At 48.3% G+C, this 17756-nt stretch overlaps 1 protein-coding gene and 1 pseudogene across 4 annotated transcripts in view; both read left to right on the top strand.

Annotated features, from left to right (window-relative positions):
• The window catches only part of LOC146201211 (telomere-associated protein RIF1-like), a 310221-nt gene that overhangs the window by 100708 nt on the left and 191757 nt on the right, over nucleotides 1-17756 (top strand). For all 4 annotated transcript variants that reach the window (XM_084595678.1, XM_084595679.1, XM_084595681.1 and 1 more), the window contains exons 14-16: nucleotides 12345-12428; nucleotides 13252-13325; nucleotides 14055-14328. In XM_084595678.1, the coding sequence (XP_084451804.1) occupies nucleotides 12345-12428; nucleotides 13252-13325; nucleotides 14055-14328 (432 nt within the window). The remainder of the gene's footprint in view (nucleotides 1-12344; nucleotides 12429-13251; nucleotides 13326-14054; nucleotides 14329-17756) is intronic.
• Nucleotides 1-17756, top strand: part of LOC146201212 (uncharacterized) — a 90679-nt pseudogene that overhangs the window by 37280 nt on the left and 35643 nt on the right.

The following is a 17756-nucleotide window of genomic DNA, read 5'->3' on the forward strand; positions in this document are numbered from 1 at the left end:
GGCAGCCGGAGGCGCTCACAGAAATGTATGCGGTGTATATCTGCTTCTGAGTTCGCGGTGGGTTTGTTTGTGATGAAAACATGCCTTATGCAATGCATCGCGATTTACTGTTTAGAGTATTTCAATATTGAGGAAAAAAAAAAAATCCATGGATTTCGGCAATGCAGCAAAAAAAAAATTGAAAATGATGTGCAGATTTTAGGAAAATAAGGCACGCAACCACCTATCTTTTAGATTTACTGGCATCGCTTGCACGCTTTTTTGCTTTGTACGGCGCTCACAGGCCTGATACAGTCGCCGACCGATTATTCGGACCTCACGGGGGCGCCGAAAAATCCGAATAAATAGGAGTCCGAAAAAACAAAATCACAAAAAAAAAAACTTTATTTCTGTGCACTGGCATGCCCTATGCACTTATTTAGGCCCCGCAATTGGCTGGAAAAAATCGTGAATACGCTGCTGGACGCTCCTCCCTTTGCGAGCAATCAAATCGGCTTGAATCTCAGAAAGGGTCATGCTGTCACTGTAGGCAGTTGCAAGCATCATCACCGTATTCACAAGGTCCACGTGCGACGACAGCGGAACAGGTGGTGCGTCGTCATCCGACTCAGATTCGTCGTCAGGCGAGACAGCAGACACCTGACGAATTATTTCGTCATCGACCAGCTCCGCGCATGTGAGTGCTGCACTGTTGGCATTTGAAAAGTTCCAAAAGGTGACTGCATCCGGGATCACCCTGCCGCCACTGCGCAAGTCTTGGAGCACATGTTCGCCATCTGTGGGAAGCATGTTGGATGGGAGATCCTGGGCCGCGGCATCCACTTCACCAACTTTAACAAATCCAGCATGCCGAAAGCAGTTTCGGAGTGTGGCTGCCGTCACTGCCTGCCAGGCGTCAGCAAGCATGCTGAGCGCCGACAGCAGAGTTACAGCATACTGCTTGCCGGCGTCAATGCACAGAACTATGCGGCTCAGCAAGCATGCTCTGTATAGCACCTTCAAATTTTTAATCACACCCTGGTCCATGGGTTGAAGGACGGTCGTGTTTGGTGGCAGGAATTCCAACTGAATGGATTCCAGGTCATCAATGTGGCCATGTGCACCGCAATTGTCCACAAAGAGTAACACCTTGCGATTTTGGGCCTTGAATTTCCGGTCCAGCTTGCGTACATAGGCAGCGAAAAGATGCTGCGTAATCCAAGCCTTCGAGTTGGCTTCATACCACACGGGCCATGTTTTGACCCCCTTGAAGCGTCTTGGGCTCTTTGATTTCCCAATCACAAGAATCGGGAGCTTTTCGTTTCCCGACATGTTGCTGCCAACCATCACTGTGACCCGGTCTTTGCTATGCCTTCCGCCGTGGCAGGGGTCGCCAGACACGGACAGTGTCTTCTCGGGTAACATCTTATAAAAAAGGCCTGTTTCATCACAATTGAAGACATCATCAGGCGAAAATCGGTCCAGCAGCGATTCCAGTCTGTCGGAGCGGTAATTTGTTTCAAAAGTCTGGTCCACGGCACTACTCTCCCCGCACATCTTCTTGAAAGTGAGGTCGTACCTCCTCTTAAAATTACGGAGCCAGCCATCGCTAAACTTAAAGCCTTCGATGTTTATTCGCAGTGCGAGGGCCTCCGCCTTTTGTTTCAGAAGATCGCCCGACACTGGGATCCTCTTTGCAACTGTCTCACACGGCCACGTGTGGAGCGCTTCATCGAGCATCGGGTGGCTGCTCTCTCTGAAATTTTTTCTTTCCAGCTCTGGGAAGAAGACTTCAATGATTCGTTCAAAATCTTCATTTTGTTCTTCATATAGTCCGACACAGTCTGCTATGCATTTGTTATGCATTACGGCCTATGGGAAGGGTGACGGTGCCGCGAAGCAGTCTGAATAATCGAGTATGTCCGAATTTTTGGAGTTTGAAAAATCAGTCGACAACTGTACTTGGGCCTGAACATGACATATTTTATCGCCTTTCCAACAGCATGCGCGTGTCTTATACAAGTGAGACGGGCAAATTTAGTGTCAAGCCCACAGAGATCAAGGTTCGCGCTCTGCGTACTGCCCGGCGGGTTGCCGTAGACTGAGTAGACATCAACTCTTCCTTGACAACCAGGCACAAGTATTCCCCAAAATTGAGATTACGCCGGCACTGTACTGGAAACCTCGCCGCACAGGAAAGCTGACTGCTGAGGTGTTGAGCAGTGAGTGGATTGAGCTTGCCGAACTCGCAACAAGGTGAATGCTTTTTGCGGCAGATAATCTGGTGTTGCACTGTGAAATGACTCTAAACGATTTCCTGAAACCGAGGGAAGTATAAGGAATTTCTGTTGTATGAGATGTTTATCAATGGTAAATTAGTAGTGTAATTGTTTTTTCAACGACAATGAATTTCTCCATGTGACAGAACTTTTACACACTTGACAAAATTTAGGACTATCAGCGATTATATTTTCAGAAACATTAAAGTGCAAGCTCTGAATTAGTAGCTGCGAAGACATCGTAAAAACTGCTCTTGGTCGTTGTCATGTTCTGGCAAAGAATTTTGAAGGCTGAAGATTTCTTTATCATTGTAATTACAGTAGAATCTCGATGATACGATTACGGCTGGTACGAATTTCGGGATGATACGAATTTTAAGAATGCTTTGAACGGACTACATTGTATAGAATACGTTAAGATTCGGGGTGATACGAAGAGTTTCTGAACCTGCCGCGGTTGATACGAACGTGCAAACCAGTCGTGCATGCGAGCGGGCCGGCGCGGCTGGCCTCAAGAGGGTAACATAACCGACGCGGCCGCCGCCAACTCCCCCCCCCTTCCCCCCGCCGCGAATGATAGGAACGAACGTTGTACAAAGGCACAAAGCCACCGAGCAGCTCAGCGCAAGAGCTCACAGGGGGAGAGGGTACCCACCGCGGCCGCTGCCTCTCCTCTCCAACGCCTCTCACCCCACTAGCCACCCTACTCCCCCCTCCCTTTCGTAGCAAACCGACGAGCACTAGACAAGGACGGCCAAGGCGAAGCACGTGCCCAGTCGTGTACGTCACTCATTCGCTGGCAGCTCATTGGTCTATCGAAAAGTTGTCTCGCCGGCTGTTCCCAGGAGGACTGTGACGCTGGCTGCCGCTACAGTAGTTCTCCGGTTCTCCGTTTGCCGCTTCTTTCTGTCGTTCGCTGTGACGTGAACTGCCCAAACGTTAAAAAGACGCAAGCGTTCGCTGCTGCCGAAATGTCGCGGAAGCGTAAAGCCCTTTCTTTTATGGAAAAGCTTGAAGTGCTGAAGAGGGTCGACGCAAACCCTAAGAAGAAGAGTGTCGACTTAGCAAAAGAGCTAGGGTTGGCACCGTCAACACTCTGCACCATTGTTGGGTAGCGAGATGTCATCTTGAAGAATGTGCAGCACTTCGGTGCGAACGTGAAGCAGGCTGAAACAGCGACCCATGTCAAGCTGGAAGAGGTTCTGCTGACTTGGTTCCACGAAGTGACAGCGGCCGGCGTCAACGTGGACAGCAAGGTGCTACGTGAAAAAGCCGACACCGTCGCGCTTTCGCTTGGAATTGAAAATTTCCAAGCGTCTGGGGGATGGCTGCACCGGTTTAAGGAGCGGCACGGACTTGTCTGCCGGGTCGTCTCAGGTGAAGGCAAGAAAGTGGATCAGTCAGCTGTAGATGAGTGGCTGAACACGCTGCCGGCGCTGATTTCGGAGTACGCGCCACGTGACATATTTAATGCCGACGAGACGGGCCTCTTTTTCAACCTTCAACTAGAAAGAAGTTTGTGCGTAAAAGGCCAGGCATGCCAGGGCGGCCAGAAAAGCAAGGAGAGAGTAACAGTACTTTTTTGCTGCAACTCGGATGGATCAGAGAAACTCCAGCTTACCGTCATCGGTAAGTCGAAGAAACCGAGGTGTTTCCGATCGGCGGAGCGTTTGCCTGTCTTTTACAAAGGCAACCGAAAGACGTGGATGACTGGAGATTTTTTCCGCGAGTTCTTGACAAGCCTTGATCGGAAAATGGCGTCAAGAAACCAGAAAATTTTGCTTTTCGTGGACCAGTGCTCTGCCCACCCAAAGGAAATGACATTCAATAACGTGAAAGTCAGGTTCCTGCCGGCGAACACTACCAGCCATCTTCAGCCACTGGACGCTGGGATAATTAGAAATGTGAAACATCATTTCAAAGGACTTCTAGTGAGGCGTCTGCTGGCAAAAATTGACCGTAAAGAAGCAAACTTGCGGATCAGTCTCTTAGATGCTTGGCACTTTCTAGCCATGTCGTGGGATAGTGTAACTTCAGACACAATCTCGAACTGTTTTAGAAAGTGCGGATTTGCCATCGGACTTGCTGCGGCTTCGGCAGGAGATTGTCAAGAGCCAGACGAAGACCTCACGATTGATGGCTGGGACAATCTGGAAACTGAAGCTTCGGTTTGGGACTTCGTTACCGCGGACGACAATGTCGCGACCTGTGGGCTGAGGTCTATTGAAGACTTGGTCAATGAAGCGAATGATTGCGAAAGTGAGCCTGACAGCGATGGTGACGCTGATGACGAGTGTGATCAGCCACCGTCAAAGGCAGATACTCTTCACGCTTTGGACATTCTGCGCCGCAACGCAAGTGCCAGCAGCATGAGCGACGAAACCGCAGCACGGTTTTATGCCTTTCAGGCGGAGCTTGTCCGCGACATCAACAGCAAAAAAGTGCAGACAAGCATTATGGACTTTTTCGGCCGCAAGTAGTTCGCCATAATAAACTTTGGTTCATTTTCAATTCATTCCCATGTGGATGTTGACTTGTTTTGAATCATACGAATTCGGGATGATACGAATATTTTGCGTGCTCCCTTGCAATTCGTATCATCGAGATTCTACGGTATTGTTGAGCAAGTGACTAAGGGTGGTTCTGTCATTTAAGTCCAAAACAGGTGCCGGATATATGTAATTCGAAGGGAATCGCGAAATAGTTTGATATATCGATAATTTGATTACAGAAATCGACTTGAGACGCCGCTTACGATCGTAAAAAGATGATACGGTATTTTTCGCATAGTCAACCCACTCACAATATAACCCACTCCCCATTTTTGTCCCTTAGAATTTGAAAAAACAAAAAATGCGTTTGGTGGCGCGTTCCTTCATTTCGACCGTCGCATCCACAGCTCACTTATTGGCAGCGCGCTAAGATGCTGTGCAGCAATAACGTCATGAGTGTTTTTCTTATCTTATACGTGTTTATCTTATACGTTAGATATACGTTTCCGAGATACTGCGGTGGCAGGGAGCGAACTTAGCAGAGTGCCCATGATGTTTTGATTGCACAAGCTTGGTTGAATTTATCTCGCCGCGCTTGTGGTGGGGCGGGCGTAGTCCGCTGCTACAAAATTATTGGCAAGCGTGATAGCTGCAAATGCCATTTGAAGCGAACAATGCTAAAAGCTGGTGTCGTGATCGCAGCCGACCGCGTGCTCTTGTTGATTCATAGATGCAAAAATGAATGACTCTCGAAAAAAAAAAATCTGCTGCTTCTTAACGTCCTCAGCGGCCATAGCTTACGCTGCGCCGCATGTTCACTGAAGCCCGACAAGAACAACTCTCGCAAAAAAAAACAGAAAAATCTGCCGCTTCTTAGCGTCCGCGGCCGGCATAGCTTTTGCGCGTTAAGCACGACGACACGAGTCGGAGACGTGCATCGCAGGTCAGCCGCTGCACGCACAGCGTTCACAACACACACTGGAGAAGTGCCTGCCACGGGCTGAGCTAGCTTGTCCGTGCATGCGTAGTGCGTGCTACTGCCAATGAAGACTGGAAAGAGAGAGGAAGGGGAGAGATAAAGCCCAGCAGAAGAGTGGGCACACCCTTGCGCTTCGCTCTATCGCGTTTTTCTCCTCTCTCGAACACCATGGCTGCATTAGTTCCCTCTCGTTCCTTCACACACATCACTTGCAAACGTCACGTGCTAGCGCGGCAGCAATCACCGCAGATGCGCTTTCCCTTTGGGGAAGGGCACGGCGCTGCCCTAGAGCAGCCGTCGCCGAACTGTGCCCTCTCATTTCTTCCGCGTGTGGCTTGAAAACGTCACGCGAAAAACGGCCGAGGTGATGCAATCGTCTTTGGGGAAAGCGCATCGTCTAATGCGGGGTGTGGAGTTCGATATATCGAACGACCGGTGAAATTGAGTTCGATGTACGGCGCAGCTTTTACATGGGATTTTCAAGGGGATATTCCGTGAGTTTGATATAACCAAAATTCGAATTATCCAGGTTCGACTGTAAAACTATTCTGAAAGAAATGGAGTTTGTCTTATCATGTGACTATAAATATGTGTATTCATGAACTAAGCACCGATGGTTAAGCCCGTATAAAGCTATTTTACTCCCTTTGTCAGAAACAACCTGTTTGCTCAAAAGACAGAAGACGAAAAGGGGTTCTAATGATTCTCATGACCGGGCTGCCATTGTACATTGATCTATGTGTATTATTCAATATTTAGTGTAACAGGTGCTGTGAAGATTTGTTTCTCAAACGTTCAAACATTTTCTAAAGTGAAATGTGCTCGTTACCGCGGTTACGAATACGCAGAATCCTTCAGCAGAAAAAAGAAAGAAATGAAATGCAAATATGGGTTTAATGTGCCATGCGGCCTCGGCTATATGACTGACGGATGATGTAGGGGCACGCCTCGGTGTCGTTGACCATGTGGGATTGTTTGATGTGCAGTCAAATTCTACAGCCAAGGAACGCCTTTCGAAACGCCTGGAATCGAACCCCTTATTCTCGAAACTAGCAGTTGATTGCCCTACCACTGAGACAATGGAGGTTTACTGGGGCAAAAAAGAAAGTGTACTCAGACAACTCTATCTTGGTTACAGAAGGCACAGAGTGGCTTGGCTTGTTCAGATTGGATTTTGCTATGCAGCAGTCTGCGGTCGCATATTTCAGTAGTTGCGGTATTCCATACAGAAACGGGAATATACAATTTTTGAGCGTATACATTAAGTTGTATTGACGGCAGCAACCTGTTTTGTTTTGATATGGCACCTAATGACAGCAGCGCTTCGTTTGAGACACCGCTTCCCAAAGAATCCCAAGCATCGAAGACTGCGGCTGATACAGTAAAAGCTCGTTAATTCGAACTTCGCGGGACCGGGAAAAAAGTTCTAATTATCCAATATTCGAATTATTGAATGGCCTCGAGAAAACTAACAAGAACCATTTGTATTACGGTAAATGTACCAAATTGAGTCGCGTAAAGAACTCACTCGCATAATGAACCCACCCAGCCCCGATCTGTGCGTACCAATCAGAAAAAAAAAAGTAAGGCGTTAGTCTTTAGTGCGTCCTTCTGTTTCGCGTCCTGACGGCCCACAACACATTTCTTGGCATCGATAACGGCATGTTTACCTTTTGACTTTAGCTCCAGCAGTAGGGGTAGGGGGGGGGGGGGAGAGAACTTGGCAAAATGCCAGCGCTTGTGCAAGCCTCCTTTTCAGTATGTTCGCTTTATCATGCTGTGAGTCACGGGGGGGGGGGCATCTACTGCCACTCCAATCATTGGAACCCGCGATAGCAGCAAGCGGCTTTTGAAGTGGACAAGCCAACGATGCCAAAAGCAGGCGTCATGGTCGTGGCTAGCTCATGTGCTTCCGTTGACGACTGATGGGTGGAAGGATGGATGGTTCGCAAAAAAAAAAAAAGCCTAGCCCATAGTGCTCATCCAAGATCATAGCCTTTCATGGGCATTGGCTGGGACCGCGCCGACAGTACTTATCCCTATTTCCAAATTAACAGGGTTGGAATTAATGAGTATTTAGTTGCGAGCTACGGAGGTTGCGCAGAAGAGAGAGCAGGCAGCCGCCGCCGCGCGGCCATGCACTGACCTTGCCGCAGCTGCCGTCCCCTTCCTCCAACGCCACCGGCCACCGCGCTGGTCATGGCGCCATTTAAGTTTTACCCACTCTTCCATGGTTTTACCTAGTTCCATCTTCTGTCCCCGTTTTGGATGTGCGCACCCTCTAATTATGCCTTCATATTGCGGAGGTGTTTTTATTATTATTTTTTTGCCGTGATGTGCGCCAAGCCGCCCAGACGCGGCGGTGCGTAGTTCGAATTATCTGTAGTGGAACAGGCTCACGCTTGGATTAACATGCTTTTTTATACACATAGCTCTATGGAGCTTGGCTGGACGAAGTAGTGTAGTTCAATTATCCGACAATTCCAATTATCGAGGTTTGAATTAACGAGCTTTCACTGTATGTCTTTTCCAGCGTGACATACTTAATATGGACAAGTATGTTTTTTAATGGGGCGTGGGGGTAATATCCTGTTCATATCTCTTTCGCAAGAGGCAGATAAGTAAGCAAAAGCGCACAGGAACCGCGAAACAAACAAAAAGCACTCTTGTACACACCGTACGCGTGCACGTAAATCGCTGCGGGCTGGCACACGACGCGAACACACATCTACACTGGGTAGGGTTCGCCGCTAGGTGGAGACTCTGCTCGACCTTTACGCCAATTGGGGACAATAATGAGAGCGGCATTAGTTTGCTCGTAGTGAAGAACGAAGTAGAGGAAGCCTTGAAAGCAATGAATAGGTAGGAGGCGAAGGGGATCGTGAAACTGGCAGATGCTAATCTGTTGGAGGATAGTGGAGAAATCATGTCGGAAAAACTCACTGCCTTGTAAATGCAATGCCTCATGACCTGGATGGTACCGGAATCGTGGAAGAACAATATAATTACTTAATCTATAAGAAAGGGGACATAAGGGCTTGAGAAATTGCAGATCAATCAGCTTCTTGTTTATTACCTGCAGGGTATTGACTAAAGTAATCACTTGTACAATTACGACAACCTTAGGTGAAACTCTGCGCAGGATTTTTTAAGGGCTTCTTGGCAATAGATCATGTCCCCATGATCAACCAGCTGATAATGAGGAGACTGGAAGGTAGCTTTCATAGATTACAAGAAAGCAGTTGACTCAAAAGCTCAGATCAAAATGTTGCACTAACTTCAGATCTGTTTTATTTGAAGGAATCTTTTTCTTCTGATGTATGCAGCCCACACCAGCAATTAAAAACTCCACCCTTTCTACTTTGCGCACCACCTCATCGTGTATGTCGTTGCACGGAGCGATGGAATTGCGGACTTTCATCATCATCATCATCTGCCTGATTATACCCACTGCAGGGCGAAGGCCTCTCCCATATTTCTCCACTTAACCCGGTTCTGTGCTAGCTGCATCCACTTGACCCCTGCGAACTTCTTAATCTCATTCCCCCACCTAACTTTCTGCCTCCCCCTGCTACGCTTTCCTTCCCTTGGAATCCAGTTTGTTACCCTCAGCGGCCATCGGTTATCCTCTCTTCGCACTACATGTCCTGCCCATGTCCATTTCTTCTTCTTAATTTTTACTAGAATGTCGGTAACTTGAGTTACTTCTCTGACCCACTCTGCACGGTTCCTATCTCTTAATGTTACCCCTACCATTTTTCGTTCCATAGTCCTCTGCGTCTTTATTTGTGGGTAATAAAACAGTTTGATAGAACCTTATCTTCAGTACTCAGTGAAGTTTGACAATCTTGTTGCGGTCTTTCAAATTGGTCATGGCGGTCGATGGGGCAATGCCAAGCTCTCTGCAGAGGCCGGTGTGCTTTTTCCCTGCGTCGAATTCATGCAATGTGGCTACTCTTTCTTACAGGGAAAACTGCTTTAGCTGCTTCATGGCGCTATTACTGGCTGCATTCATCATCGGATCGCATGAACTTCGCAATAAGATCATCCGCAACAAAAATTCCTGCCCGCACGCGCGAATGGCATGAACAACCGACCAGTGAACGCCACACAACACAGGGAGGAAAAATGCAGGTGGTTAGGCCTGCTGGCTACTGCGTATAAAACCACAGCTTTGTGGGCGCTAGGTGCTGGCACGAGATATGGTGATGATGATGATAGCTATATCCCACGGCATACACAGAAATGGCGGTTTCTGCTTCACGCGAGAGTTGTGCCGCTGTTAATTTTAGGCGAATTCATGTTCCTTAATGTTCCTGATGTTCCTTAATCGTAGAAGAAAAAATAATGTACATTATTCTGAAATGCGTGTTGCATTGAAATTCGTAGTTCTGAAATAGTTTTACATTGAAAATATTGGAAATCAGTTGGGGATCTTCAAAAAGTTTGATGTTTGTTGATCTGAAAAATTTAATTATGTGGTGTCTGTAGTAACGAGATTTGACTGTATGTGAAAGTACTGGATGGTAGTGGCTGGACAGGAACCACAGCCCTTCATATAGGAAGTAATAAAGTCCCACTAAGAAAGGGCGTTTGGCTTTTAGATGCAGTCTTCTTTCTGGTAAATGGAAAAATGAGCTAGTTGGTAGGACATTTTTGTGGAAACAGCACAAAATACAGCAGACAGGAAAGAAGACAGAGTGAGCGCTGGCGTTCCTTCTTCATATTTTCTTCTTTTTTGTCTGCTCATTCCATCTTCTTTCTCATCTGCAAAAATCTATTTTCTGGTATTCATTACACACTCACAGGAAGTATTCATAGACCTTGACTGGGAATACTTTGAGATAAGACGTAATGGAAAATACTCCAGTAATCTGCGATTTGCCGATGCGAGTGTCTTGATAAGTAACCTGTATGTTGGGGAATGTCAGTCCCAGATGGCCGAAATTTCCGGAAGCCTCCACTACGTCTTCTGTCATAGCCTGAGTCACTTTGGGACATTAAAAGCCATAAACAAACCAACCAACTTACTAACTCGGGGGGACAAAATGCAAAGGGTGATAAATTACTTAGACAGGCAAAGCAGAATAATATTCCTAAAAATTAATATGCAGAAAACTAGTATTCAGTAGTCGTGGAAGAGAGCAGCAGTTTTATTACAATAGGTAGCAAGGTGCTAGAAATGTTAGTGGTCTTAGGACAGGTAGTGACTACAGGTTCGGGCAACAAGAGCATAGGAGTAACTGAATGCATAGGAGTAGGATGGAGCTCATTTCACAGGTACTATCAAATTGTGAATGGTATTTTACCATTACTCCTCGAGCGATATAAAGAGATATATTCAGCTGGCACTCACCTGTGTGGCAGAAATGTGGAGGCTAACCAGAAGGTTCAGCTCAGTTGAAAATATTGCTATAAGCTAAATGGTATGTGTGACATTAAAAGATGGGAAGCTTGAGAGTGGGTCAGGGAACAAACTGGAGTTAACTCTTTCACTACCCTGCCCGTTGACCTTCGTTAGCCCGGTAACAATCACTTCACGCATCGATTTGGAATCTTTTCGAGTTGCTCATGGACATGCTACACCATCTAGCATGAAGTCCGATTACTGAAGTTTCGATTGCGATGCTCTTTACATTTTTCCTGCAAGGCAGCTATTTTTGAGTGCACTTCAAACATGCCGCAGCGTTGGAGTCACATGTGAGAATGGCAGCACCCACATCGACGACGCATGCGTCGAAGCATCGCAAATCTGACGACTCCGAACTGTCTGCGACCAATTTTATCGATTACCTTAGCAGCAGTGACTCTGAAGATGCTGCCGTATTGTCAGAATTCAGTTCTAACCCCGATGACGATGGAAGCCAGCCCAGAACATCGGCGGCCGCACTTTGTTGGCCTGTTTTGCATGCGTCCTACTCAAAATCTAGAAGAAATGGGCATGGGCAGGTCATGTAAAGCGAAGGGAGGAATACTGAAGATTGCTAGGGGTGACAGGCTGGATTCCAAGTGGAGACTAGCACACTAGGGGGTGGCAGAAAGTTACTTGGGCTGATGAGATTAGGAGGTTTGCTGGCTTAATGTCTTTGCAGCTGGCACAGGACTGGGATTAACTGAACGGATAGGGGAAAGCCGTTTGCCTTGCAGCAGGTGCTGTACATTCCTTGCAGCAGGTGGTGAGCACATTCCTACTGTGTTCTACTCACCGTCTTCATTACCTGTGTTCTTTACCCCATAAAATTTCCTGTCCAAATAGAGTTCACTGTGGTGAACCAGCAGCAGTTGGGGCATTCTTACATTGCTGGGCATTAAGGTTGTATTGGTTGCACTCTAATGGTGAGAACACACAGTAGGAAAATGCCATGCCCGTCCCTAGCTGTTTATTTGGGAGGTGAAGTGGCTGCCTTGATCACAGCCACATAGACTTACTTCATGAGCCACTTGGGAGGCTGAACATGCCAGGCTTACTTTCATATTGTGTAGCTGCTAGTTGCATTCTCTGTTCCAATGCTGTGGTTCAGGGTCTAGAGGGTTGACCCGCTTTGTTGGCTGTCTGGAGCTCATATGGCCTCATGGAGGCAGGGAAGGCCTACTGATTACTGCTGCTGCTTGCAGACGGTGCTCTGGGAGGCCAGCCATTTGCCAGAGAAGATGCTGACATCACATTGCTACTACTCGGGAAAACAGGGCCAGCTGCATGTGAGTGGAGATGCACCTCTTCTCTTCTATTTCAGGGGACAACTTTATTTTTCCAGAACTAAAAATACATCTTGCAGAGGTTCAAGAGCTAAAGGCTTCAACAAACAGTTTGACAGAGGCCCAAGAACCTTTGAAACTGGCTGTCAGCGACAGGATACTCAGGAAATGGATTAAACAAAAATTACAAAAAATACAGCGTAATGAAATTATGAACAAATACAGGGAGTGCATTTTACGAACCCAAAGCAAGTCTATTACATTCAGTTAGGAGAACAACAAGGCCGACCCACATGGGGAGCGAGCTTCTAGCGGGAAATGGGTAAGTTGGCTGTATGGCTGCCCGCGTCCAGCGGCCGTTCGCTGTCGTTCAAACCAGGCTTGATCAACCCTCCTGTCCTTGCCCACGTCAGATGCCTGAGAAATGTATTACAGTTACCATGGTTGGCTGAAATTTATTCTTCCTAAATATAACATTTCCTAAACATAGAACCAGAAGCTGTGATGTGGTACTTTTGGCAGAATGGAAATGTGTGGCCCTGTGGCATGTGTGGCATGGCACATCTCCTTGTGCAGTGGTTCTCACTGGGCAAAGGGTAGACTGTGCTTGTAGGGCACCAGCTTTCAGCCAGCACTCAGATGAGTGTCTCTCGTGCTTCCGCCCTAAAGGGGCACTCTGCAGCTTCACCCTGCATAATGCATTTCTCTGAGCCCCCCTGCGTGTGTGACGGCATAAAGCTATGCTGATGAAGCTCACAATGCAGCTGGTCCTTTTGTGGTGTTCCCCATATGCTGGTTCTCGTAACAGCAGCCTCCCTCGCTGCAGGGCACTCCGGTCCTCTCGATTCTGAAGCTCCTGCTGCAGCCTTCCTTGGTGGTCGTCTTCAACAGCACAGAAGAGTGAGTGCCTCACCAGCTCATCTTCTTTCCTGCACGGTTGTGTAGTGCGCACGCTTCTCGTGGAGGGAGTTTACTGGGACCCAGTGTTTGCATCATTTTCAGAAGTGTCATTTTCGCCTAAAGACACCAAGTGTCAGCTCCGGCATTTCTGCCAGTGACATAAGGGTGAGAGCGGCAAACATGAACCTTTTGAAAACGGCATGAACTCAAAATACAGCCCCAGGAGAGATCTTTTTACCCCTGAAGAATTTGGAACACAGCATTGAGGATTTGCATTGTGCTCCAGTGCTACTCTGACCTGGGCCTTTGAGGGTAAAAGGTTCATAACGGGGACAACACACCGTAGGCATTAGTGCAGTTCTTTGTTACAGTCTTACGTTCCTTAAGGTAGCCGCTTGCACGTGCGAGCCCTAGTTTGAGTGCAGGGCAGCTTTGTGTTACAGCTTCTGTATGCGTGAGCACGTGGAACTTTGACCTGAAATAAAAGAAAAAAGCAGGGACGCACCATCTGTTAATTATGGAGCAAGTGGGAAGAATGACAAAAGATCTGATTCACTTTGACATGATAAATGAATACTTTTAATTGTTATTCGTGTGGATGAACTCGGTTTGTCAACGAAAAGCATTCACAAAATTTAAGCCTACGTTCCCCTCCGCATCGGTTGCATTGGTTGTCCGGGATTATACTTATTTTGTGTGTGACCTGTTGTGTTTTCTCTGGGGGCCCAGGGTGACACAGCTGTTCCAGCGGCTGCTCACCTTGGGCTTGCAGAACCCATCGCGGCTGCACCTGCTGCAGTCAGTGCTGAGCTGCCTTGAGCGGTGTCCGCCGGCCGCCCCGCTGGCATGCACCCTGTGGCTGGCCTTGGCCTCCGCTGTGCTCACCTGCCTGCAGGCCAGCAATGAGGTGAACCAGGGCAACGACCTGGAGCCAGACTTCTCGGCCCTGGTGGCCACATTGGCATTCCCGGTGCACCACGGCCTGCCCTCGGCAGATGCCAAGGTGAGCGCTTGTACACTTTCCTCTCTGTGGGCCTACCAGAGGAGCACAGTTATAACGGCGCAACTCACCAGAATTCGTTTAGCACATGAAGTACAGTAGACTCCCATTAAGGTGAACAATGTGAGACCATTGGTTGGTTTCCAGAGTGGGCAATGTAAAAGATAAAAATTCACTTATCATAAATTTTCGTGTGTTCGTCAGTTGAGATGAACTTTCGCAGTGACCGTGAACTGCGGCCATGCCACGCAACATCCACGCACTTTTGTCAAGGGAGAAAAACAAAAAAACTCAAGAAGGCGCATCCCCCACAAGATGGCTTCCATTCTATCTTGTAGGAGTAGGACGCTTTCTTGGAGAAGGGGAAGCATTTTTGACAGTGTGGAAAAGGCAGGGCACCCTATGGCCTGCGGTGTTGCTGAGATAATATGGGCAGATCTCATCATCATGTATGCTGCCACAGGCAAAAAGAGGAATCAATTGGATAAATTTTTTATACAGTTGAATCCCGCCACAACGAATACCGCCACAAAGAAATTTCCGCGACAACGAATAATTTTTTATTCCCCGCGAGTATCCTATAAGAATTAATGGCCTAAATTTCTCTGCACAACGAACCATTTTTGCAGAGCGTTTCCGCTTCAACGAAATTTTCGCGTTCAAAATCGAAACCGAAACTAGTTTTATTGGCGAGAAGTTAAAGTCAAATCCAAAGCCACATTAAGCATGAAATCACGTGATTGCAGTTCCGCCATTTTGGCTTTGTGTCGTGGTCGCGTTGTTCACTCAGGGGTGTGAAACTCCCTATACCTCCCAGCGGCCACGAATTACAGACGCTAGCGCCAAACTCCCCATTATAGGATTATAGCGGGCGGGGGCGCGTAAAAAATGGACTTGACGGGGGAGGCCGTATAGCGGACTGGTCCAAAAAAACGGTGCGCTGAAGGGGGTGTCGGTAGGCTGCTTCAAGCAGCGCGGGTCGCGCGCTCGCGTGCGCCCGCGCCCGGGAAAACGCTCTGCCCGTGGATTTTCTACTGCATCATCGTTCTGCCGCGGCGCGACCATGCGACCGGCTCGCGGCAGGAACAGTGTGAGAAAAACCACAAACATAGCGCTTTCGAGGGCGCAAGCGCTCGCTAGCGTACCCGACCACAGCAAGAAATAGCACAGAGAACAGCAGATATCGTTTCTCTTTTTTATTAGCTGCACGTGAAACAGAAAATGAAAAGATGCGACAAGGTATCCCTCACACACGCGCACTTTACATAGCTAACAGTTTACAGTAGCGTTATGTGTTCTGCGCTAACATTGTAATCTTGCATGCTTGCTTTATCACTACAAAAGAACCCAGTTTGCAGGCACTGCTTCTGTCAGCATGTGTACAGTTGATATGAAATTAAATAAATGATGCACATATTCATTCTACGCATTCCATACGATCAAAGCAATGTAGAAACATCAGCAAATACCTGCGTTCTAGTTACCTAGTGGTTGGTATTTGATGCAAGTAATCACATGTCACTGCGCTATACATAACCGAAATGCATGATTAAAAATTTACACTACCCTTCCTGGAAGAACCGTCTTCTTCGAAACGCACGTCTCTCCACAGTACATGAAGGTAACAAGTTCAACAACACGAAACACAGCGGATATCGCCGACTGTAATGGCCAGCACAATGAGCAGACGAGATGGGTCCACGGAACAGGAGGTGCACGCAGACAAGTCTCTCGTCTCACGAAGGGGCGAAGAGCCAGCAGGAATGAGATGCACAGAGTAAAAGAACCGCGACGAAAAATCGCGACTTTGGCCAATAAGCCAACACGCAGAGAATTCACAGCGCTAGGCTACGCAGACGACCGACGCAGACGACAGTTCTAATTCAAAACGAGCGGAGTCGTAACGGTTGCAGCGGTTCACGCGACGAAGCAAGCCACGCAGCGCAGTCGGCGGCGCCGTCAGTGCGAGGGGAAAATTTAGGCGCGAGGGAGAAGTCCTCCTCTCAGCTTTTTCTTTCCTCCTTTCGCCCCCGCTTGGGAGAATTAGACGGGACGGAAGTGCCCCTGACTTTCCGCGGCCTGGTTCACTCGCTGCCTTTCTCTTCGACAACGACGAGTTTTCATCCGCAGGACACGATGGCAACGCAAGTGAAAAAACGCAAAACTCTTTCCCTTGAGCAAAAAGCTCAAATAATCGCCCAAGCAGAAAGCGGAAGGAAGAAAGCGGCAATTGCTGAAGACTTCGGAATTCCTGCAAGTTCGCTGTCAACGATTCTAGGCAATAAGGACAGCGTGAGAATGGCACTTGCTTCAGGCACATCCTCGAAGCACAAAAAGGTGACGCGGCCCCTCCATGAAGAGTTGGACAAAGCAGTGCATGCGTGGTTTGTGGAAGCACGAGCCAGCAACGTCCCCCTGTCCGGAAGCATCGTCCAGCAGAAAGCCTTGAACTATGCATGCCTACTTGGCATTGATGATTTTAAAGCCAGCATTGGCTGGCTAAACCGTTTCAAGGCCCGCCATAACATCGTTGGAAAAGTGTTGTGCGGCGAGTCAATGTCAGCAGACGTGGACGGAGCAGCTGCTTGGAAGGCGAGTAACATGGCCAGAATTTTAAGCAACTTCGCGCCTGCAGACATTTACAACGCCGACGAGACCGGGCTATTCTACGAGATGTTGCCGGCTAGGACGCTCGACTTCAAGGGGCAGCGCTGTCACGGCGGCAAACACAGCAAAAAACGCATCACAGTGCTGCTTTGCACAAACATGGATGGCTCGGACAAACGTCCGCCGTTAGTCATAGGCAAAAGTGCCAAGCCGCGCTGTTTTAAGGGAACTCGTAGCCTACCTGTGCAGTACAAGGCGAACAACAAGTCATGGATGACCCGCGCTATTTTCACCGAGTGGATGATGGCATTCGACCGCGACATGAAGCGGCAGGGCCGTAAAGTTTGCTTGCTTTTGGACAATTGTTCAGCGCATCACTCCGACGAAGTCAAGCTCACTAACACGGAGCTGAGGTTTTTCCCTCCCAATTGCACGTCTGTCTTACAGCCTCTCGATCAGGGCGTGATTCTTAGCCTGAAGCGCGCTTACCGCGGGAGGTTAATTCAGCGGCTGCTTTTTAATACTGAAACCGGCCGAGACACGAAGGTGGACTTGTACGTGGCACTGCAGATTATGTCTGCTGCCTGGAGCACACTGGGGCGCTCAGTAATTGTGAACTGTTTCAGGCACGCCGGATTTGCCGAAGGTCGACCCGTACACTCTGCTGGCCTAACACCAGGCGTTACAGACGACGACGAAGAGGCGTCACCGGCTCCGGGGATCGCGGCCGCCTGGAAAACGCTGGGAGAAATAGGAACCGTGCCGCCTAATCTCGAGCTCGACGAATACATCGGCGCTGACGCTTGTGTTGTTGTTCACGAAGA

This window comes from Amblyomma maculatum, chromosome 2 (assembly GCF_055883805.1).
Source record: "Amblyomma maculatum isolate TAMU_Amacu chromosome 2, ASM5588380v1, whole genome shotgun sequence".
Lineage (NCBI taxonomy): Eukaryota > Metazoa > Arthropoda > Arachnida > Ixodida > Ixodidae > Amblyomma > Amblyomma maculatum.